Source organism: Ovis canadensis, chromosome 5 (genome assembly GCF_042477335.2).
Source record: "Ovis canadensis isolate MfBH-ARS-UI-01 breed Bighorn chromosome 5, ARS-UI_OviCan_v2, whole genome shotgun sequence".
Taxonomy (NCBI): domain Eukaryota; kingdom Metazoa; phylum Chordata; class Mammalia; order Artiodactyla; family Bovidae; genus Ovis; species Ovis canadensis.
The window spans coordinates 40,118,070-40,143,444 of NC_091249.1; the positions used below are offsets into that span (position 1 = coordinate 40,118,070).

The window sequence follows — 25,375 nt, forward strand, 5'->3', positions numbered from 1 at the left end:
TGTCAGCGAAGCCTTGGGCTATCCTGGCACCGAGACTGTCTGGCCTTTCCCTCACATCTGGTCCTCTGCCTTTGAGCATTTACAGGGTTAAGTCACACCTCCTGAGCAGAGAACAGGGTCAATTCTGCACCATATAAAAAGCAAGCAGGATGTAGGTTTGAAACACAATCTGGAGTTCTAGGTGCAAAGAGCAGCACTTTCAAAGCATTAGACTCTACCTCACACAGGTCAGAATGGCCATCATCAAAAAAGCTACAAACAATAAATGTTGGAGAGAGTGTGGAGAAAAAGGAATCCTTTTGCACTGTTGGTGGGAATGCAGACTGATACAGCCCCTGTGGAGAACAGTATGTAGGTTCCATAAAAAACTAGGACTAACACTACTCTATGACGCAGCAATCTCCCTACTTGGCACATACCCTGAGAAAACCATAATTGAGAAAGACACACGCACCCCAATGTTCACTGCAGCATTATTTGCAATAGCCAGGACATGAAGCAACCCAGATGTCTATTGATAGATGAACAGATAAAGAAGTTGTGGTACATATATACAATGCAAAAAACTCAGCCATAAAAAGGAACAAATTTGAGTTGAACTGAGGTGGATGAACCTAGAGCTTGTTATACAGAGTGAAGTCAGTCAGAAAGAGAAAAACAAATATCATATATTAATATATATATGGAATCTAATCTATATATTAATCTATATACAGAATTCCACATATATGTGTGTATATATATGTATACACACATATATGTGGAATCTAGAAAAATGGTACTGATGAACCTACTGATATGTGAAGTAACTGAGGGCGTCTCTCCACCACAGCAAGGTCAAAGTCATTGCTGTGTCAACGTCTCCGCGGGGACAGCAGTACGTGACTGGGTAGAAGGTGTCTTTGGAAACACAAGAGAAGAGAGATGTGAACGAGGATGTGGGAGGACTCTGTGTCCTCAGGGTTTTGCCTGGATCCTATTTTCTTTTAACTAACTAATGGAACCTTGGGCTCAGGACACAAATATACAGACTAAAACAACCCGTAGCAAAACCAAGACTGAGAAGACAAATTAGGCTAAAAAATGCTTCTCTCCTCCAGGGTGTGTACTTTAGGTGTTCTTGAGCCATACAGCTTCTGGTAAGATCAGTCTGTGAATTCTACAATTTAGTGGTTCTCAAAGCGGGACCTGAGGACATTCTATCTCAGACCCATCTGTGGTTAGGGGAGGGTCTTGTAAAATTGCACGTTCTTAGCCCACCTTCAGATCCCTTTAAGTCTTATAATCATTAAAATCTTGAAACTACTGAGCTGAGGGTCAACCAAGCCAAGATTACTGAGCTGAGTGGAAAACAATTGACTTTTTTTTTTTTTTTAAACCAGCAGTTGTATGATGAGGACTGGAAGAGAAGTGTTAATTTATCAGCACAAACAAGTACTTCTGGAAAAATAATCCCCCTTACTGATGAATGTGTAATGATACTTTAGAAATGAAGTTTCTATGTTAGCTAAATGCACTATCTAAAATTCTTTGGTAGACACAATTACTGGTTGTTTTTCTTTTCTTTTCTTTTGCTTTGATTTATGGTTTTTTTAAAAAAAAAAAGCAAAAATAAGATGGAGAAGCTCCATATAGTCAATAAAAACAAGACCAGGAGCTGACTGTGGCTCAGATCATAAACTCCTTATTGCAAAATTCAGAATTAAACTGAAGAGAGAAGGGAAAACCACTAGATCATTCAGGTATGACCTAAATCAAATCCCTTAGGATTATACAGTGGTAGTGACAAACAGACTAAAAGGATTAGATCTTACAGACAGCGTGCCTTAAGATCTATGAGTAGAGGTTTGTAACACTGTACAGGAAGTGGTGATCGAAACCATCCTCCCACAAAAAAGCAAAAAGGCAAATGGTTGTCTGAGGAGGTTTTACAAATAGCTGAGAAAAGATGAGATGTGAAAAGCAAAGGAGAAAAGGAAAGATAAACCCATCTGAATGCAGAGTTCCAAAGAATAGCAAAGAGAGGTAAGAAAGCCTTCCTAATTAAACAATGCAAAGAAACAGAGTAATACAACAGAATGGGAAAGACTAGAGATCTCTTCAAGGAAGTTAGAGATATAAAGGGAACATTTCATGAGACGATAGGTATAATAAAGGACAGAAACAGATCTAACAGAAGCAGAAGATATTAAGAAGAGGGGGCAAGAATACACAGAAGAACTATACAAAAAAGATCTTCATTACCCAGATAACCATGATGGTGTGATCACTCACCTAGAGCCAGACATTTTAGAGTGTGAAGTCAAGTGGGCCTTTGGAAGCATCACTACGAACAAAGCTAGGGTGATGGAATTCCAGTGGAGCTATTTCAAATCCTAAAAAGATGCTGCACTCAATATGCCAGCAAATTTGGAAAACTCAGCAGTGGCCACGGGACTGGAAAAGGTCAGTTTTCATTCCAATCCCAAAGAAAGGCAATGCCAACGAATGTTCAAATTACTGCACAATTGCACTCATCTCACATGTTAGCAAAGTGAAGTGAAGTCGCTCAGTCGTGTCCGACTCTGCGACCCCATGGAATGTAGCCTACCAGGCTCCTCTGTCCACAGGATTTTCCAGGCAGTAGTACTGGAGTGGATTGCCATTCCCTTCTCCAGGGGATCTTCCCGACCCAGGGATCAAACCCAGGTTTCCCGCATTGTAGTCGGATGCTTTACCGTGTGAACCACCATCTGCTAGCAAAGTAGTGCTCAAAATTCTCCAAGCTAGGCTTCAACAGTATGTGAACCGAGAACTTCCAGATGCTCAAGATGGATTTAGAAAAGGCAGAGGAACCAGAGATCAAATTGCCAACATGTGTTGGATGATAGAAAAAGCAAGAGAATTCCAGAAAAACATCTACTTCAGCTTCATTGTCTATGCTAAAGCCTTTGACTGTGTGGGTTGCAACAAACTGTGGAAAATTCTTAAAGAGATGGGAATAGCAGGCCACCTAACCTGCCTCCTGAGAAATCTGTATGCAGGTCAAGAAGCAACAGTTAGAACCAGACATGGAACAATGGACTGGTTCCAAACTGGGAAAGGAGTATGTCAAACCTGTATATTGTCACCCTGCTTATTTAACTTATATGCAGAGTACATCTTGTGAAATGCCAGCTGGAAGAAGCACAAGCTGGAATCAAGATTGCCAGGAGAAATATCAATAACCTCAGATATGCAGATGACACCACTCTTATGGCAGAAAATGAATAGGAATTTATTATAATCGTAAATGTTGTTTGGGCTTCCCTTGTGGCTCAGCTGGTAAAGAATCCACCTGCGATGAGGGAGACCTGGGTTCAATCCCTGGGTTGGGAAGATCCCCTGGACAACGGAAAGGCTACTCATTCCAGTATTCTGGCCTGGAGAAGTTCATGGACTGTTAGAGTCCATGGGGTCGCAGAGTCAGACACAACTAAGTGACTCTCACTAAAATAGTTTAAAAGTTCTTTACATCTTAAATAGGGTTTTGAAGGAGCTTATTTCAAAATGATGACTGATGTAAATACTGAGGTAAAGAAGGCAGCTGAATACGAGATTAGGAGTTAATGGGTTAATATGGTAAATTTAAATCCAATAGCTTGACAATACATCAGGGAGACAAGTTATGAGCCTTTCTTCTGTCATGCAGATTTAGGCTGGATATTCTTACAGGCTTATCCTTTCTGAAGAATTTCAGAATCATTCTGTAATTTAAAAAAAAAACACATTTATTTGGCTGCACTGGGTCTCAGTTGCGGCACAGGGGATCTTTCAGTTATAGCATGAAAATTCTTAGTTGCTGCGTGTGGGATCTAGTTCCCTGATCAGATATGGAATCCTTCTCCCCGTATTGTTTAACTATTGGACCACCCTTAATGTTTCTTAAGAGAGTCACTGAGATTCTGTTTGGTTGTACTGAACTTATAAATTTAAGGAATGAAGCTATCTTTATAATGTGAAGGTTTCCTTTCAAAAGGAGGTAAACCTCTCCATTTAAGTTGTCTCACTTAGTAGGTATAATTCTGGGGTTGCAAACAGTCAGACATGACTAAGCGACTTTCACTTTCACTTTAGTAGGTATATAGTTTTACTTTAAGTCCTAATATCTATTTCTGGGAGTTTTCAGCTCTCAGGGTCTTTTCTTCCTCCAGTTTACTTTTCAAATTAGCATTGTTAGAAAGTAATTGATTCTTTAAAAACATTTTATTGGCTTATAGTTTACTTAAAGGGCTTCCCTGACAGCTCAGCTGGTAAAGAATCCACCTGCAATGCAGGAGACAGTGGTTCAATTCCTGGGTCAGGAAGATCCTCTGGAGAAGGGATAGGCTACCCACTCCAGCATGACTGGGCTTCCCTGGTGGTTCTGTCGGTGATTTGCCTACAATGCGGAAGACCTGTGTTCAGTCCCTGGGTTGGGAAGATCCCCTGGACAAGGGAAAGACTATACCCGCTCCAGTATTCTTGCCTGGAGAATTCCACAGACTGTAGAGTCCTTGTCACTTTCACTAGAGTTGACTTAAATGGTGTGTTAGTTTCTGCTGTTAATTTTTAAAATATTTCAGATAATTAACTTATTGAATACTCTTGTTTCTAAATTTGTTAGCTTACTTGATTTTAAAAACTAAAATTAATTTTTACCTGTGCTCAGTGTACAGAAGGTCCAACCTCCTGTGAGTTACACTGACCTAGTTCCTTATTGCTTTCATCCTCTAACATACTGGTCATGTTCCGTTTCTCAAGAACGTTGACACCTTGATCCTTCAAAGTCCAATGTTCAAGTGGGATGGCATCCAACAACTTGGCATTAAGTCCAGTGACCTTTATTTTCACTTCACAATTTCCCAGTGGCTCTGTAGTAAAGAATCTGCTTGCAAAGCAGGAGACGTGGGCTAGATCCCTGGGTCAGGAAGATCCCCTGGAGGAGGATACAGCAACCCACTCGAGTATTCTGGCCTGAAAAATCCCATGGACAGAGGAGCCTGGTGGACTACAGTCTAAAAGGTTACAAAGAGTCGGACATGGCTGAGCAGCCACACACAGAATAGAATAGAATAAACCACCATCAGTGTCTTGCTTTCATCATTATTCAGATTGCTCCATCCAGAAATTAGGACATCTCTAACTTTCCACTCAGCCTGTAATCTCTCCAGTTCTCACCTCATGTACTTTTTGGCCTCACACAGACTACAGTCCTTGATATTTCCATGTTCTCCTAGTTGAATCAATCCCCTCTGGATTTATTTCTTGCAGCAGCTCAGACCACATATATATATATACAAACACATGATGATCATCTTTAGTTTCCAGTTATGCCCATTCTTTTGCACAGCCATTCAGCACAACTACCCCAAGACCAGCTCTGCACACTGTTAAAGGGGGAGAAATTAGCCCTTATGGTGGACTGGTACATTTGTTGTCAGCTGGGCCCTTGGCAGTTCTCTCCTATAACCACAACTTGTGTGCCAAACATTCTCCAGGCTCCCAAGTCCCTAACCAAACACAGTTCATACCTTTGGATGAAACGGTTACCTTAGCACTGTGCTGAGTCAATTGAAAACTGAAGTATTCAGACAAGGGCATGACTTCCCCCGACTACAATCACCTAAACTTGCACCTAGTGCATCATACATTCCTCCAGTTTCAGAAGAAAGTTTCTCTCTTCTTGATGTTCAAGCCACTTTCTGATACCTCTGGGCCTGTTCTATCAGTTATCCTATCTTTGGGCCACATCTTCATTTTTTCCTCTTTGCTGGTTCTTTCTCCTAATTTATATACAGGCTCACAAAGCTCTCCATCAAAAAAGCCAAAATCTTATTTAGTTCTCACTTCCTAAGGTTACCTTCCTGTCTATCCTTCAGTTCTCAGCCAAGGCTGTCAAAGCCAGTCTACCCATGTTGGGTCTGTTTCCACATTTCCCATTAACCCACTCTACTCCAGTCTGGCCTCCATTCCCAATGTTTCTCTGGCAAAGTTCACCAGCAATCTCTACACTGCTAAATGCCGACGGCATATAAGGAGCTCTCTCAGTGCTGCTATCGGTGGCACCTCTCACTGTTGACTGTATCTTGAGATTTCTCTTCTCTTGTTGTTTTTCTTCCCCCTCCTGCTTCTATACCATTCTGTTTGTTTCCTTTTGCTTAATTTTCTGCTATACCATTTATTCTCTGTCACCGTTGCAGCCCTTCTTTGACCTTTATCTCAACGTAGCATGCATGATTCCTAGGTTCTCTCTTTGGTCCTCTTTGCTCCACTGAGAAATTCCATTCACTGGGAAATTCCATCCACTGGATTTTAACTATCACTTCTGTGCTGGCATTTCCCAGCTCTGTGTCCCAGCTCTGACCTTCTGGGGCATTTTCTGACACCAACAACCAACTCTCTGATTCTCCAGATACCAACTGGATATCCAACAGTCCAGTTCAATTCTGGCACTAATGACCCACATTTGGATCCAATCTCATGGGTTAAGGGCTTGACTGCCTCTGCTTCAGATGCCAGCTGCAAGTTGCAGGCCAAGTGGCTATAAATCAGAGGTTTCCAAGACACCTCTCTCCACCCCCATTAGGTTTGATACTTTGCTAGAATGGCTCATAGAACCCAGGGGAATGCTTAACTTACATTTACTACTTTATTATAGAAGACGACTCAAGGATAGCCAGATGGAAGAGTTACATAGGGCAGGGTATGGGGGTGTGTGGAGTTTCCATGTCCTCTCTGGGTGCACTGCCCTCCTAGTATCTTGATGTGTTCGTTCACCAATCAAGTGCATCAAGTCTTATTATACTGCTTAATCGCTTGGTGCCCTTCTCTCCCAGGAGGCCAGGGATGGGGCCAAAAGCTCCCAACCTCTAATCACCTGGCCTTGCTGGTGGCCAGCCCCATCCTGAGGCTATCTAGGCGTACTGCCCTAAACCATCTCAGTAGCATAAACTCAGGTGTGATCAAAAGGCGTCATTATGAATAACAAGGGACACTCCTTCCTATCAGGAAATTCCAATTCTGGGACTCTGTGCCAGAAACTGGGGATAAAGACCAAATATATTTATTACAGCACAGACTTCCATCCCAATCTCTCTTTTCCTACGTTTCATGGCTTAATTAACAGCATCACAATCCACGCAGCCTTCCTGGAGACAGAAACTAAGAGTCTCTCTACCTTCCTTCTTCTGTCAATCCAATCTATCACCTGGTTCTTCTGATTTTATCCCCTTGACATTTCTCAAACCTGTTCTCCCATTTTCCTACTAAATCAATCTCATTTGGATTGTTTCACAGACAGCTAATCCTTACTTCCTATTTTGTTCTCCATCAAGCCTACCTTAAACCTTGCTACTGGACCTGAAAAACTAAAATTTGACTTTATCACATACCTGTGTAAACCTTTCAGTGACTCCCATGTCTTACAGGTAAGTCCAAGCTCCTTCTCATGGCATACAAGGTCATCCTCTGTGACCTTCCTTCAGTCCATTGAGGCTGCCCAGGTACTGCCACTGAATATATATTTTATGTTCCAGTAATATTAGTTCCCCATAATCACCAGACTGTTTCACATTACTCTGCATTCATCTAGGCTATTCTGTTTGGATTAAATGACCTCTCTAGTTTTTTTTTTTTTTTTTTAAGCTAACTCCTATTCCTCTTTCAAAATTTGGCTATCATCGTTTCTTCTAAGAAGGCTTTTACACAATCCCTGCACTGGGCTGGTTGGTTCTCCACTATCCTCTTAAAATGCCCATACAATATTCTTATTATCGCAATAGGCTGAAGTTGGTATTTAGTGTCATGGTAAGATACTGCTCAAGTTATAGTAAAATCTGCTGTGATGTTCTTGAGGGCAAGGTCCACATCTACTATATCCTAATATTCTATAACACACTGTGCTGCTGCTAAGTCGCTTCAGTCGTGTCCGACTCTGTGTGACCCTACAGACGGCAGCCCACCAGGTTCCTCCATCCCTGGGATTCTCTAGGCAAGAACACTGGAGGGGTTGCCATTTCCCTCTCCAATGCATGAAAGTGAAAAGTGAAAGGGAAGTTGCTCAGTCGTGTCCGACTCTTCGCGACCCCATGGACTGCAGCCTACCAGGCTCCTCTGTCCATGGGATTTTCCAGGCAAGAATACTGGAGTGGGGTGCCATTGCCAACACACTATAGTGCTTGACAATAGTGTCAAGTGCTTAACACAAAAACTGTGTTAAATTCCAACCACTGCTACAAACAAAAGTACTTTAAAGGATACAAAGTGTGTTAAAATGCTGTGTGTGTGTGTATGTGTGTGTGTTAAGTCAGTTGTCTCCGACTTTGCGGCCCCATGGACTGTAGCCAGCCAAGCTCCTCTGTCCATAGAATTCTCAGGCAAGAATACAGGAGTGGGTTGTCATTCCCTTCTCCAAGGGATCTTCCTGACTCAGATACTAAGTCAAGGACACCAACTTACCCTTTCCAATTAAAATGCTGTAATACTTATTAATTGGAGAGGATAAGCTTGTATCCTTGACTTCATATCCGAGGAAAGGGCTTTTTAACTTTAAATTGTCTCTTGTATTCAAGTGCAATATACGATTATTTTTAGATTTGAAGTATACCAGAGAAACCTGCAGTTCCGTTGATAATGAATGTGCTCCCCATTTGTGTTATAGGTTTTACATTGTTACTTGCTTAGACCTTTCTACTACAAGTTGTTCAGAAGGCATTGTGGTCCTGTCACCAGAAGCCAAAGGGCAAGCCAGGGTTGTCCAAAAGTGACATGGATGCTGATGTGTATCTATAAATATGTAAGAGGGGACTTAACGTATGTTCCAGAGGCAGTCTGCGTTAACCAAGTATAAGTTAACGAAAAAGAAGGGGGGAAAAAAAAGAGGCCAGACCAAGTAAGAAAGCAAGGATTCTATTCTTATTCAAAACACTTTCCTCGGTGTGTTCAGTCTGATAGAATTCTTCACACAAAGGTTACAGAAGAGCGCAGAGAAGTAGGGCAGTTTCTTCAAAGAACTCATACTCTTCAGGTTGGAAGGGACTGAACAAATCAGGTCACTCAGCCCTCTCTCTTTATAGAGGAGTTAATTGAAGACCAAAGAAAACAGCTTCCCCAAAGTTCCAAAGAATCAACAGGATTGCCAAAGCCAGAAGCGAAGCGCAGAGAGCCAAGCAGGGGAATTCTATTGGTAAATGGGGCTCCAGGTCCTCCCCAGTTCTGCTTTCCTGCCCCGACCAGTCAACAGTCCAGCCACAGCAGACCTCTAAGGATTCATCAAAAACACACATTTGAACCTCCAAGCCTGTCCTTGTTCATCCCTCGCCTGGAATAATTTTTCCCTTAGCTGAGGACAAATTCTTTCTTGCCCATCAGCTGCACTTTAGACACCAGCACTTAGCTCAGCTCACCTCAAAAACAAACAAACAGAAAAACAAACAAAAAACCACAAACAAAGCCCACAAACTTTTCAAAAGCCAGGCATAGAAGTGAGATGGAAGTCTCCTTACTGTGGTGCCCCCAATTCAGTGACGAATCTATGTCTGGCACATGAAACTCAAAGTCTCTAAGGGAGCTGTTTGGAGGTAATGAGCTATACCATTGCTATTAGCATTTGAGAATCATTGTGGAATTTTTATCACAGCATTGCTTGTGTGTGTGGGGTGTGTGTATGTGTGTATGTATGCGTGTTCCACTCTCCCCTCCCCAGACTGAGAGCTCCTAAAACTCTCACTCAGATGCACTGTCTACATCTCACTCAGTTGTGTATTCCCAACACAGAGTACATGATTAAGAATGAGGTCCCATCTCACGCCGGTCAGAATGGCTGCTATCAAAAAGTCTACAAACAATAAATGCTGGAGAGGGTGTGGAGAAAAGGGAACCCTCTTACACTGTTGGTGGGAATGCAAACTAGTACAGCCACTATGGAGAAGAGTGTGGAGATTCCTTAAAAAACTGGAAATAGAACTGCCATACGACCCAGCAATCCCACTGCTGGGCATACACACAGAAGAAACAAGAATTGAAAGAGACACGTGTACCCCAATGTTCATTGCAGCACTGTTTACAATAGCCAGGACATGGAAGCAACCTAGATGTCCATCGGCAGACGAATGGATAAGAAAGCTGTGGTACATAAACACAATGGAATATTACTCAGCTATTAAAAAGCTATTTTAAAAAAGCTGGTTTTAGAAAAGGGAGAGGAACCAGAGATCAAATTGCCAACATCCGCTGGATCATGGAAAAAGCAAGAGAGTTCCAGAAAAACATCTACTTCTGCTTTATTGACTATGCCAAAGCCTTTGACTGTGTGGATCACAACAAACTGTGGAAAATTCTGAAAGAGATGGGAAGACCAGACCACCTAACCTGCCTCTTGAGACATCTGTATGCAGGTCAGGAAGCAACAGTTAGAACTGGACATGGAACAACAGACTGGTTCCAAATAGGAAAAGGAGTACGTCAAGCCTGTATATTGTCACCCTGCTTATTTAATTTCTATGCAGAGCACATCAGGAGAAACACTGGACTGGAAGAAACACAAGCTGGAATCAAGATTGCCAGGAGAAATATCAATAACCTCAGATATGCAGATGATACCACCCTTATGGCAGAAAGTGAAGAGGAGCTAAAAAGCCTCTTGATGAAAGTGAAACAGGAGAGTGAAAAAGTTGGCTTGAAGCTCAACATTCAGAAAACAAAGATCATGGCATCTGGTACCATCACTTCATGGGAAATAGATGGGGAAACAGTGGAAACAGTGGAAATAGTGTCAGACTTTATTTTTTGGGGCTCCAAAATCACTGCAGATGGTGATTGCAGCCATGGAATTAAAAGACGCTTACTCCTTGGAAGGAAAGTTATGACCAACCTAGATAGTATATTCAAAAGCAGAGACATTACTTTGCCAACTAAGGGCCGTCTAGTCAAGGCTATGGTTTTTCCTGTGCTCATGTATGGATGTGAGAGTTGGACTGTGAAGAAGGCTGAGCACTGAAGAATTGATGCTTTTGAACTGTGGTGTTGGAGAAGACTCCTGAGAGTCCCTTGGACTGCAAGGAGATCCAACCAGTCCATTCTGAAGATCAACCCTGGGATTTCTTTGGAAGGAATGATGCTAAAGCTGAAACTCCAGTACTTTGGCCACCTCATGCAAAGAGTTGACTCATTGGAAAAGACTCTGATGCTGGGAAGGATTGGGGGCAGGAGGAGAAGGGGACGACCGAGGATGAGATGGCTGGATAGCATCACGGACTCGATGGATGTGAGTCTGAGTGAACTCCGGGAGATGGTGATGGACAGGGAGGCCTGGTGTGCTGCGATTCATGGCATCGCAAAGAGTCGGACACGACTGAGCAACTGAACTGATTAAAAAGAACACATGTGAATCAGTTCTAATAAGGTAGATGAAAGTGGAGCCTATTATACAGAGTGAAATAAGTCAGAAAGAAAAACACCAATACAGTAATATTAACACATATATATGGAATTTAGAAAGAAGTAATGATGACCCTCTATGCAAGACAGCAAAAGAGACACAGATGTAAAGAACAGTCTTTTGGACTCTGTGGGAAAAGGCAAGGGTGGGATGATTTGAGAGAATAGCATTAAAACATGTATATTATCATATGTGAAACAGATCGCCAGTCCAGGTTCAATACGTGAGGCAGGGTATTCAGGGCTGGTGCACTGGGATGACCCTGAGGGATGGGATGGGGAGGGATGTGGGAGGGGGGTTTCAGGATGGGGAACACATGTACACCCATGGCTGATTCATATGACTGTATAGCAAAAAACTACCACAATATTGTAAAGTAATTAGCCTCCAATTAAAATTAAAAAAAAAGAAGAAATGCTTGCTTAATTACACTGAATTAGAGAAGAGTGGAGATATGTTACATAGAAGTTACCAAACAACATGAGATTCAAATCAGATCTGAGATATGCCATGATAAGGAATCCATTCCAACTGAAAAGCCAGAAAAGGGAATAACAAAATATGCTTGTTTTTAAGTAGGCTCCAGGACTGGTATGTAGTAGAACAGTCAGCTCACAGATATTAACTGCTGCTACTGCTGCTGCTAAGTCGCTTCAGTTGTGTCCGATTCTGTGCGACCCCATAGACGGCAGCCCACCAGGCTCCTCCTTCCCTGGGACTCTCCAGGCAAGAAAACTGGAGTGGGTTGCCACTTCCTTCCCCAATGCGTGAAAGGAAAAGTGAAAGTGAAGTCACTCAGTCATGTCTGACTCCCAGGGACCCCATGGACTGCAGCCTACCAGGCTCCTCCATCCATGGGATTTTCCAGGCAAGAGTACTGGAGTGGGTTGCCATTGCCTTCTCCGCAAATATTAACTAGCAGGTGCTGCGATTCATGGGTTGCAAAGAGTCAGACACGACTGAGAGACTGAACTGAACTGAACTGAACAATTAGAATGGAAAAAAAAAAGAACAGAAAAATGGAAAGCCTCACAAGCTTCATAGCTAATTGATTGCTATCATATGTGAAAGGCATGAGTCATGCCTTGAATACCCCAGTGGAAAAGTCCATTTGGTATAAACTGAGGATATGGGGAGTGGACCTGAGAAAATATAATGTGTATACAAATTCCCATAGTGTGTAATGAAGCAGAAGAGAGAACAAGATGATTGTGATAGCTGAGCCTTTCACTTACGTCACTGTCTAAACTCATGGAAATGTTTTTCAAAAGCTGTTTCTGTTTTCCATTATTCGTATGTAGGGCATACTCCTCAAGAAAAAAGTCATCGCCTGTTACATTTGTATCCTGAAAGTATTTTTAAACGCCTATCACAGGCCCAACACCTACATGAAACATGATTTTAGAACAGAACAATAAGTAGAACATTTTACTGTTTTCATAATGAGGTTACAAAGTAATAAACCTAAATTGGGTGTACAAATTGGTTTGTAAGTCTCATCAGAAATTCTGACTTATTATTTTATAGTCACATCTTTTTGGATCAAAAATGATCTTATCCATAGACTGGTTTAAAGGTGTTTAAACTATTCTTATTCACCAAATTTGGTTTCAGGCTGTTTCCTAAAATTGAATTCATTCTCAAACAAAGAGGATTTGCCAACCTCATGACTATTCAAAGAATGAGCTCCAGGCTCTGAAAGTACTTCACAAGAATTTTAAAAAGATTCTGTGCAATTGCAGAATTTTTACAAAAGTTCTTAGTCCCTTTGGCAATTACTTAAAAAAAATTCACATGGTTTTGAATCGGTCACATTACAGAAACACTATGTACTTCTGCAAAGAAGAACCTAACCGTGGTTTTTAAAAATCGGAATCTGAATGACTGCTATGCAAGTCACCATATGAAGCTGGAACTGAAACAATGAAGTTTCAGGTCTATATAGTCAGGTCTGAGCTCAGATGGAGACAGAAGAATCCCGAAAGGCACCTGTGTCTGACAGTACACAGAGCACTAGCTCCCAACTGGCAGCTACAGGTGCTCTCTCTACTCTGGCCTCTATAAGACCATTAGAAATCCTTTCAGTGTTAGAACTGCAGCAAGAAAGGAAATGAGTCTTGGTTTTATAGTTGAGAAAGCAGACCTATATAAAAGTTAAGAAATCCAAACGGGGCTGCACAGATATCTAATGGGAGCCACTTGGCCTTCTGCATTTTTTGCTCTTCCCAACTCTACTGAGCCTGTAGAATTAATGATTTTAGGAGCCTGGCTCAGATTAGACTGCCTATATTTGAATTCTGGCTCCAACATTTCAACAGCTATTATAAACTTGGGCAAGTCACTGTGTCTCTGTTATGCATAAAAATGTGATGGTAACTGTCCCCTCCTTTGTACATGTATATATATATACAAGTACTTTGAAAAGGGTCTAGCATATAACAATGATATTATCTCATCTCATCTAAATATATCAGCTGCTATATTTGATATACATTTTCTGGAGCTACTTTGTTTCTTCTTTGAAAGAAATCTCAAAAAACATATTCCTTTCCTTTACTCTTTTTTGTATGGGCAAAGGCCCCATCTTCATCTTGGTGGCTGCCATGACACTCAGCACAGTGCCCAATACACGGAACTCCTTAATCAACGTCAGCTGACAACATGAGCAAATCTCTCTGGTCCTTACCAACTGTTAAAATACTGCCTTTCTCCTAGCTCATATACCATTTTTACTCTTTCATCTCAGGTTCTGTTGAAAAGTATGACATTTGGTGATTTCAGAATTTGAATGTAGAAAATGTGTTGTGATTCTTTGTATATAAAAAAGATTCTGATCAAATCAGGAAAAAATATAAGCTATCTACCAGCTTCATGTCAAAACTAGTTCAACTTCAGAGGAGCAGAAGGGAAAGAGGGAGGGAAAAAACATTCTTGACAGTTTATATCGGCTCTCAGAGGACCACCTTACATGTTCTACAAACATTTAAGTTGTTAAGATCAAATGAGGAACGATTTTCCTGTGAATTACAGAAACAGTACGGTGATAATAAAAGTTGTCATGATGAATGGTTTTCCTTCACTGTTGACATATGACAACTCAACTCACAATGCAGCTTTTATAGCTCTACACATTAGATGTTTCAAAATAATCTGTAGGATCATAAGATAACTGTTTTCAGATAATAATCCTTAACAGTAAAAGACACAAAAATTAGAGTATTCTGAGTTCTTCCCATTTTTTTAACTCATTGAGCAGGATGCAAGACACAATCTGAAAAATCTAGAAGGTAATAAACATGGATATAATAATAAACCTGACATATACAGACTTTAAGAAAACACCAACACTCGTACAGAGATTAGCATCTCCATTAGGGAAGGAGAGGCATGTCAGCCACCCAGCTCAGTGCCTGGGATTTCAGGGATAAGACACAGAACAGCACAGGGAAAGACAAGGAGGAGCATCTTCCAGGAGAGAAGGGGGAGATTAGACAGGTCAGTGAAGTACCATTTGTTTTTTCATCCTTTCAGTGTGACTCAATCTTCCTCTCATCTTTCTAAAACTCCTATTCTCCCCATCTGCTTACTCACTGCCTCCTTACACATTTCCATTTCTCCATTCTGGTCTCTGCTCTGCTCAGGTCTCGTCACTACTGTGACTTCTATCTAGTTGTTCACGATGTGGTCCATATTTCTTGCTGCTTTATTTGACTAGAACTCTTTCTAGGCTCATCCAGGTAGGACAGAGGCACAGAAAAGATTAGACGATGAAGGTAACTTGAGGATGGGTCAGTAGGACATCAACTCTTCCATCTAACACTCCAAGTCTACCTGGCTAAGGCAAACCTCTGTTCTCATGGATTTATTTATTCATCAATATTTAAACCGTGTATGTCCTCTTGCTCGTGCTCAGCTGCTAAGCTGTGTCTGACTCTTTTCGACCTCATGGATTGTAGCCTGTCAGGTTCCTCTGTCCATGGGATTTCCCAGGCAAGGATACTACAGTGGGGTGCCATTTCCTTCTCCAGGGGATGTTCCCAACCCATGGATGGAACCTGTGTCTCCTGCATTGGCAGGCGGGTTCTTTACCTCTGAGCCACCAGAGAAGCCCAGGTCACCTAGATAATTAATTATTCTGCAAAGAAGTTTGGGAAAAGTTGTTCATGAGAATAATGGCTGCTGTTTATTGAGCTCTCTTATAGTGTACAGTCCAGATACTGTAGGATCACACTTAATCCTCCTGACAGCCTCACGAGGTGCTTCATTGTGCCAAGTACAGCACACTTAGAGTCATACTGGGAGGTGGATATTCTAAAGAAAAAGAAAAATCAACAAAAAAAACTTGACTCTGGCTTTAAATGACAATAGCATAAGAACAAAATCCAAAGGGACTTCTCTGGTGGTCCAGAGGCTAAGACTCCGTGTTTCCAGGGCAAGGGGAACAGGTTCGATCCCTGGTCAAGGAATCAGATCCCACATGCTGAAACTAAAGATTCTGATGCCCCAACCAAAAAAGAGAGCCTGCACGTTGCAACTAAAAGATCTTGCATGCCAGAACGATCGGTGATCTCAAGTGCCCCAACCAAGAGCCAGCAGCACAGCCAAATAAATAAATAAAATACATTATATACATAAACAAAGAACAAAACCTGAACCCTTGGCAAGTGGTTACCTTTGAGACAAGGAACTGTCAGGCAGAAGAGAGGAGGAATACCTTCACTTTTCATTTTATCCCTATCTATACTGTTTAAATTTTTTTGCTTTTAAATATGTTAGCACATATGGGGGAACATTATAGTCTCATTTAAAAATGTCTTCTTTGTAAATTTCATCATTAAAAATAATCCACTTAAATGTTACACGCAAAATTTTAAGAGATTGCAAAAACAGGTCCCAAGTATGACAGCCTGAGTTATCTTTTTAACGTTGCAGTTTAAGGGAGTTTTCAAAATCGTTAAGTATTAACGTCACTCAGTTAACAACGCAACAGATACCTGTTACGATATTAAGTGTAAGGTATTGACATATCTTTAAGGTGCTTACAGTCTCGTTTCCCTGCTATGTGAAAGTACTTTCTGTTAAATCTAACCACGGGCCCTCATACACTGCTAGTGGGCATGTAAAATGGTGTAGCTGCTTTGGAAAATAGTTTGCCAGTTCCTCAAAAAGCTCAAACATAGAGTTACAATGTGATCCAGTAATCACATTTCTAGGTACATGCTTGAGAGAAATGAAAACATGTATCTACAAAAAGACTTTCACACAAGTATTCAAGGCAGCATTACACATTATGTTCATGAACAGGTGGACATACAGACAAATGGTCTACCCACATAGTGGAATACTATTCGGCAATGAAAACGAATGGGCCACCGACACATGCTACTTTATGGATGAACCTCAAAAACATGATAGTAAGTGAAAGAAGACAGATACAAGAGATCACATATTATATGTGACTCTATTTATATGAAAAGCTCAGAAACAGGAAATTTAGGGAGACAGAAAATAGTGGGGCCGGGGATGAATTTTGACTATTTTTAAAATTACAATTTATGTCATGCTAATGGGAATTAGTATAAATGGGCCCAATAGATCTTAAAGGGGAAGTGTGTGAAAATGTTCTAAAACCTGGTATAGTGATGGTGCTCCACTCAGTAAAGTTACTAAAAGTCACTGAATTGTCTACTTGAAACAGGTAAATTTTATGATGTGTAAAATACACCTCAATAAAGCTGTTAAAAATCACCAGCATCTTCGGTCATCATGCCCCATCGTGCTCTGGTACGTGTGGAGTGACCAATGAGAACACATTACTTACTTTGTTAATAAATTAGGGACTGGAGTTTAAGTTGGTTCTGCTTCTCTTCTAAGGGTGAAAGTAAAAGTGAAGTCGCTCAGTCGTGTCCGACTCTTTGCGACCCCATGGACTGTAGCCAGCCAGGCTCCTCCGTCCATGGGATTCTCCAGGCAAGAATACTGGAGTGGGTTGCCATTTCCTTCTCCAGAGGATCTTCCCGAACTAGGGATTGAACCCAGGTTCCCGCATTGCAGGCAGACGCTTTATCCTCTGAGCCACCAGGGAAGCCCCAGTAATCAAATTTAGGCATAGATAAAAATACCCTCGTTTCTTTAGGGAGTAGGAATTCACTTTAAGTCATTCAAGTGGCAGTGGAGGAGTGTCTCTCGAGGACCTGTGCTTTATGGCACTTGAAAATGTGTAAAATGCCTAACGCTGGGCACTGAAAGAATTAGGAAGGTGCTGAAGGACAAGTCTACTGCAGTTTAGCAAATGGAAACAACTCAGCAGTTTAAAGATGAGGAGCCAGGAGGCAAAGCTTCCCCACCTGCATCTCTTACAAGCGTCCTATATTAATCAATCTATTAATATTGCCTGCCTATCAAAGGAAAAAAGATGAGGAACCATCAAAGAAAAGCTCAGAACCAGGACGCAGGATGTGTAAGTCAGCGGGCCAGAGAGAAACGCACTGGCAATAGATGCGTGCGTGTGTGCGCGCTCAGACTGGCCCGATTCTGTGACGCCATGGCAAGAATATTGGCATGGGTTTCCATTTCCTTCTCCAGGCAATCTTCTTAACCCAGGGATCAAACCCGCGTCTCTTGTGCGTCCTTCATTGGCAGGCGGATTTTTTACCCCTGAGCCACCTGAAGCCCTGATAGAAGATGGGAGAACACCAGATCAGTAAGCAACATGGAAATGAGCTGGCAGGCCACTGAAGAGTTAGGGCGTGGGATCCTTTCAGCATAAAGTAAAAGCCAAGCTGCCAAGTTGGATTCATGGTAATGTTTAGTGGCTATCATGAGTGCCAGATAAGTCTAGTTGCTGGAACAGAGGCTTACTTAACAGGACACTGGTACCTGCGACTGTTAGAGCTAGGCCTTTTGAATTTTGACTATTTTGTTTAAGAACATTTTATGTCACCCTTCCTCCCCACCCCACAGCATGTCCCAGACCTTCAACAGCAAGCACGGCGACATGGTTTCTGGAACACTAACCATTTCAGGAGAATCCCATGGACGGAGGAGCCTGGTGGGCTACCGTCCACAGGGTCGCAAACAGTTGGACACGACTTCACTCACAACCAGTTCAGGAACTAGGTGAAATGAGTTTCTGACATTTCCCAGTTAAACCTCAAAGTAAAACTATATGAAACAGCTGACTTTATTTATTTTTTGCCATGCCATGGGGTTTGTTGGATGACTCCCGACCAGGGACTGAACCTGTGCTCTGGGGCAGTGGAAGCTTGGAGTTCCAACCACGGGACTGCCAGGAAATTCCCAAAGCTGATTTCATTATTCTTTATATAACAAAGCTTGGAGGGGCTAAGTAACACTGCCAGGGTCACATTCCTAGAAGACAAGAAAGTCATATTTCAAACCTTCGTTTTCTAGAGCCTGCGTTCTTAATCTTTCTTTGTACTGCCTTGACAAATTAGCAATTTCTATTAACCATGGAGATGATTTGGGTCATTAAATTTCTTTTCAAAACAGTTCAGACTAGAACACTGTTTATTTTTCTCCATTTTTTCAAACTCCTCAATTAAGCACTGTACCTTAATATAAATATTTTCTAATACGTTGTAATTTTTTCCTCTTATCCAGAAGTTTATATTAAAAAGTAGCATGGATAACCTGTCAGAGTTACCTGAAAATTAGAATTAAAAAAGAAAAAAAGTATACACACCTATGGGAAGACATATAATATACAGATAATTATAGAGATTTTCTTACTAAATAGGCACTTTCAAAGTCTGGAGTTAAGAAAGCACTAAGAAATCAAGCCATACTCAATACGTATTCATATTTACTCCTCTTGCTTCCAATGCGAGATCAAGCCCCGACTGCAACCCTTATTCTTTTTGTCAAGTACCCACAAGGACAGTGTAATTGGAAGACAAATGCCTTCACTACAGGTAATTTATTTTAACTTGAAGTCTCTAAAGTTAAAGTATATCTTGCAAATAATTATTATTTCTTGATAATCCCAGAGAACTTCCTTTTAAGGTAAAAATGCTTATATTGCATACGTCCCTGGTGGCTCAGAGGTTAAAGAGTCTGCCTGCAATGTGGGAGATCCAGGTTCGATCCCTGGGTCAGGAAGATCCCCTGGAGAAAGAAGGAAATGGCAATCCACTCCAGTATTCTTGCCTGGAGAATCCCATGGATGGAGGAGGCTGGTAGGTTACAGTCCATAGGGTCGCAAAGAGTCGGACACGACTGAGCGACTTCCCTTTCACTTTTTCTTTCATTTACCTTCTTTTTCTCCACATATAAGAAACTGAATAAATTTCTAGAATTGTTATGTCCTAAGGTATTAAAGCTTAAATGCTTAAAATTCAAACTGCAGGGACTTCCCTGGTGGTCCAGTATTTAAGAATTCCCTGTCAATGCAGGGCACACAGGTTAGATCCCTGCTCATATGGGCATGCCAAGGAGCAGCTAAGCCCACTGCTTTAGAGCCTCTGCTCTGCAACAAGAGAAACCACTACTGCAATGAGAAGCCTGCACATTGCAGCTAGGGAGTAGCCCCTGCACGTCATAACTAGAGAAAGCCTGCACGCATCAACAAAGACCCAGGGCAGCCAAAAATAAATCAACAGCTGTGTACTAAAAAAATTAGTATTAAAAAAAACAAATTGTATTACAAGTATATGTTATATGTGATATAATTCATTATTTGAAATATGAGTCAACTGCCCAGAATTATGTATTAGTTTTAGACACTTTTTGAAATTCACTAAAAGTAACTAGGCCATTACTAAATTAGATCCATCAGAGATTTAAGAAATAAAAGTATATCTAAAAAAGTTAGTCTATGTTAGAAATATCTACATATTGTGAACATGAAAGAAATCAAGAATGAAAAAGACAAAGCAGAGAAAAACTAGGCTCTCAAAAAGAAATATGCAGCGAAAACTACCAATTCTTGGTTAAAAAAAAAGGGGGAGAGGTGTTATTTTTTAAGTCAAATATGTACTTTGGTGGTAAGTAAATGTGCAGTCTCACTTCTAGCACAAAGATGAATAAATAAGCCACAGCTCTCAGGCAAGTAAAGGTATCTAAAAATTTTCCTGCTACTGACAGAAATTTGATTAAAAGTATAATTTCCCCTGAGATAGTCAAACTGAAAGTCAGCTATAAGCATATTACGTACCTTAAGTAGGTGGGATGGGTCTTAGCCTTCATAGCTCATCAACAGATAGTTACTGAAAGTGATTATTTGCCAAGTTCTTCAAGAAATTCAATACAAAAAAAATGTGACTGGAGTTTGCAATTTATTTGGGGACAGTTAACTAAGGTACACTGGACTAGTGTCTGAATTAACATGTTAACAAAGCAGTACTCTGTACATACTAAATGTTACATAAACATTAACTATTAATAAAAATTAATAACAATAGCAGCTCACGTTTCTGGGCTGACCACATACATACAAAGTGAGCACTGGTAAGAAAGAGGAGACTGTGGCCAGTGATAGGAGAGGCTTTAAATGAAGGAAAGCTCGAGCTGATTTACAGAAGTATCTTGAGAAAGAAGAGAGCACACTGTTTGAGCAAAGCAATAGACCTGAGGAGGAGGGAAGGATGAGGAAGCTTGATTCAGTACTACGACTAAATACTATTTATTCTTCTGCATTATCACCTCTGAATTACAGCGTTGCTGCTGTGATCGTTGGTTGCAGAATCGGTGCAAGCTTTCCGTGCAAGCTGACTAGTACTAGGAAACGTGTATTAGGAAATGGTCTATGTGTGTCCAGATCATCAAGGATCTTAAATTCTTGGCAGAGGAGCCTGTTTCTTAGAGTAGGTCATAGAGGGCCATCAAAGTTTCCGCAGTATAGGAATGTACTATACTATTCAAGTTCAGGCTCTAGACTTAGAGGAGTCCTGGACTTGAGTATGAGCTGTTCTCTTATTAACTGTGTCTCTGCCTGCCTAGTTACTTCTCAGAGTTTTAATGTTACTATTTAAAAACGGCCATAATCATAGTGTCGATCTGAATTTGTATGAAAATGATTGTGAAGTTTTGAGCACATGGCCTGTAACATAGCAGGCATTCTCCATAATTGGCCATCTATTATTAATTAAGAGGCTAAGGTCTTAGGTGATGAGGCTCATGTGGGTGAAGTTACAGATGTAGAGACTGGGGAGGGAGCAAGCCATTCAACACTCTTGAAGAAAATGTCCCTTGGGACACCCAGGTTTCAACAACTTGGAGTTTAGTGATAATTAATCTAAAATAGGAAATTCAAAATAGAGAAGTTAGACTGAGTTTCCAAGCATAAAAATGTCACCATGATTTCGAATATGGAATTATCACACCAATATCACTGTGATAATATAACTACCTGTGTCTTTAAATATTTATTCTGTTACCAAAGCAAGAGGTTAAGAGCTCAGAATAAAATGGTGTCTAAAATCTTAGACTGAATCAGAAGTGACTTCAATGGATCTAGGAATTACCACTTTGTTGGGAAAAGCAAACCAAACACCCAATAAACCAAGGACTGCCAAATGGATAAACATCTGAACTGTGGAGAAGATTCAGTTGTAGGCCAAACTTTTTATAGATTCTTTTGTGTTTAATGGTAGTATACACATGTGCCTCCCCTCAACGCTACTCTTGGAGGTATAGAAGGATGGATACCAATTCACATTCATTCTTATATTCCCCACTATTATTGAAGAAATAGTAAGTATTCCAATATTTATAGAACTGAAATGAATTTGTGCAATGGAATGTTCCAAAGGAAGGGGCTGGCCGTTTGGGGCTTTGAGTTTCAGTGCTGTTGTGCCTATATTCTACATAATTATTTTCTCAATATCTAAAGAGTTTTAGTTTAACTAAATTAGTCTAAATAGCAGATATTTAGTCTATAATAGATGTTTTCAATCAATCAGAATGAACTCCTTGACTGAGTACCTAAAGGACCGGGAATGTGACAACTTAAAACTTAAGATCTGTGGGGTAGACTTGACTCATTCTGCCTTGTGTAGCTGGACATAAATACTGCCTTTGGATGAGTTCTGAACTAAGAGTTTAGAGTTCCAGTCTTCCCTGTGCCAATTACCACCTCAGACATCTATGAAATGGTGACACCTCTTATTCAGGGAAGTAAAGTTTATAAAAGAATGATTAAATACAAGGGAAATCTACATCATTTGCTAGTTCATCTTTTTCTTGGGTTTGAATTATTAGTATAAAATAAGGACTTTATTTTGGAGTGAGGAAATAAGAATATGTTGTGAGAGTTATACCTATAGGAAATTTTCCCTCAATCATCTTTGTTTAATCAGTAGTGAGGAAAGAACATCAGCTTAAGTTGACAAAGATGAGAGGAAAATGTAAGAGAAGCCAAAGAAAGCAGACACTGGAAGAGAATGTGACCAAAGCGTTTGAAACCACAAATCAAAGCAGTGAATAAAAGCTATTCTTTTTTCTAAAAGGTCAGCTCAAAGTTCAATAAATAGGTGGAATACGCTTCTGAAAATGCACATCTTTATGTTGAACCAGGCTGTGTTTTTAAAAAACCAGTAAGTGCTGAAATAATGAATGATGCGGACTGGATTTTTAAAATCTTTTCTTTGTTTTTGGATTGAATCTTTACTATTAAAAAGTGTGTCACCTTTTTATATTAGTATCAGTAAAGCATTTTAGATACCCAACAGCTTGGTACCATAAAAAGTAAAACTGGGCTTATTTAGATATTTACTTTACTCCTACTTAATGTTATAGTGATGTAGAAAATAAGCAAATAAAGATTCTTCTTCTTTTTAAAAGAAGAGTTTGGGAATAACAGGCATACAACAACCATACTTCTGGATTTTTTTTTTTTTAAGTACACGAGATTAATGTTACACGAAGCCAATCCTTGTGACCAAATATTTGAATTTTCAGTTTCTTAAACCAGAAGAGTTTACAGGTCAAACGATGTGCAAATCCTATTATCCACAAGAGTCCTTTAAGAGGGCAGTCACCGTCCAATATTTGTTGTGTTTTGTTATACTTTCATTGTGCTTCCCGACCCCACCCCCGCATCCTCCCTTTTTATACAGTTTTTAAAAGTGTGTAACAAGTTTGTGTTAAGTATCTAACAAAGGCAGGCAGTCTTTGAGGGGGGGAAATAAAACGTGTTTCATGTTTTCCACTATTTCTGCGGTCTCTAGAGGATAAACAGGGAAGGGAATGAGGGAAAAACACCCTCACGTCCGAGTCACAATCACATAATACGCATCGTTGTGAAGCTACTGATGAGATGCCATCTACGGGACACCGCATCTCCACACGCGTCATTAAGAGTAAGACAATTAGAATAAATGTGAAGCGCTGTTTCTCGACGTGGCTTGGAAATCTGAAAGTTCGCCCCAGACCTCCCTCGGGATTTATAAAACACCAACGGTGCTTTCGGCTCAAATAATTCCCAGCCCCGCGGGAATGCAGGCTGCAGTGCATTCCAGAAAACTCTGCTTGCCTTTTCTCTACTATAGAATCGGGGGCAAAAAAAGAGACCGGGCGCCACAGAAAGAGTTCAAGCACAAGTCTGTCCACGTTTAAAGCTCCAGAAAGCCGTGTCCGCTTGCAACTCGCCCCTGGCGGAGAAGTTTGGGCTGCGCGCGTCCTCCCGCCCCGGCTGGGTCCAGCAGAGGATACTTACTGGGCTGAGCCAACTTTGCTCTCCCTCTTCCCGAGCACTTTGGCAGACTTCGCGTCGTCCACATCCTGCTGTAGTTCGGTCATCAGGGCCACGTCTGGACGGCACCTTCACGCCGTCTCCTCCCCGCTTCCCCGGCTCCCACCGTCCGGGCTGCAGGCCCCGCGAGCCCGCCGCGCCCTCCCCTGCGCCCTGGGCCGCTCGGTGCATCCGGGCCGCCCGCGCCGGGGGCCGCCAACCTGGACACGTCCGGGCCGGCGCGATTGGTCCGGGCGAGAGGGGCCGAGCCGGGAGGGAGGGAAGGGGAGGGTCGAAGCGAAGTGACAGCCTCTCCTCCCAACCCAGGAGGCAGAGGGAGAGAAAAAGGAAACCTGTAGAACTCGTCTTTCTGGGAGAGGAAGCTAATTGGCCAAGCAGGTGAAACATTTGCCTAACCCGGCGCCCTATAAGCAGCCTCCTAGGAAACTGGGCCTTTTTTTTTTTTTTTCTTATCTAGACTAACTACGGAGGTTGAACAGTGGGCAACCAGCTGTAGATACAGGAAACCATAGGGGTTTTCGCGCATGGATGCGCTGGGTGGGCTGGCCTGTTCCCCAGCCCAAATTATTCAAGCAGGGTGTAGCCTTCTTGAGGACTGCCTGACAGAGCTCAAGCAATAGGTCGGTAGTGCAGCAGAGGTGATATGAGCTGGTTACCTAGTTAACCCTTCCTAGTTGATGAGGGCAGACAGGAGGATGGAGAAGCAGCCATCACAATCTCACCAGCAACTTGCCTACTGTGCGCCCAGCCAATGAAATGAATGCCTCTTCTTCCCCATCTTGCTGATTCTGTCTGAAGTTTTGTGTTTGGAGCATCCACTTACTCATTTAAGGAACTTTGAGAGCTACCGTGTTCCAGGCATTATTCTAAACATCCACTTAGTAGAGAGAGGAAAGAAAAAACTTTCCTCTGCCCTTCTAGGTTCTTCTGGCTAGTTGAAGAATTACACTGAACTGAGATAGATGAACAGGATAAGATCAAATTTAATTACCTGTGTTCAGGGAACTGCCCAAACATATGTCACCCAAGGACATGTTAAGCAATTGAGGCTTATGAGCCACCTGAGAAAAGAGAATGGGGCAGGCAGGGATTTGGGACTTCAAAGTGTCAACTGAAAAAAAAAAAAAACAAACAAACCCAAACCTGCAAAACCTAAAAGTTGAGAATTATGTTTTATTTGGCAGACTTAAGCCCAACAGACAGCCTTTCAGATAGTACTATAAGAC

At 41.4% G+C, this 25,375-nt stretch overlaps 2 protein-coding genes across 6 annotated transcripts in view; both read right to left on the reverse strand.

The window, feature by feature from the left end:
- LOC138441134 (large ribosomal subunit protein uL16-like) overlaps positions 1 to 25,375 on the reverse strand; it is a 790,661-nt gene that overhangs the window by 469,956 nt on the left and 295,330 nt on the right. The window lies entirely within an intron of this gene.
- Positions 1 to 25,375, reverse strand: part of GRAMD2B (GRAM domain containing 2B) — a 122,497-nt gene that overhangs the window by 51,592 nt on the left and 45,530 nt on the right. For 2 of the 5 annotated variants that reach the window (XM_069589535.1, XM_069589536.1), the window contains exon 1: positions 24,114 to 24,500. The exons of 2 other annotated variants lie outside the window; for them this stretch is intronic. In XM_069589535.1, the coding sequence (XP_069445636.1) occupies positions 24,114 to 24,196 (83 nt within the window). In that variant the 5' untranslated portion in view covers positions 24,197 to 24,500. Of the gene's footprint in view, positions 1 to 24,113; positions 24,575 to 25,375 lie in introns of those variants that run through there. One more of the 5 variants, XM_069589534.1, reaches the window with a different exon arrangement.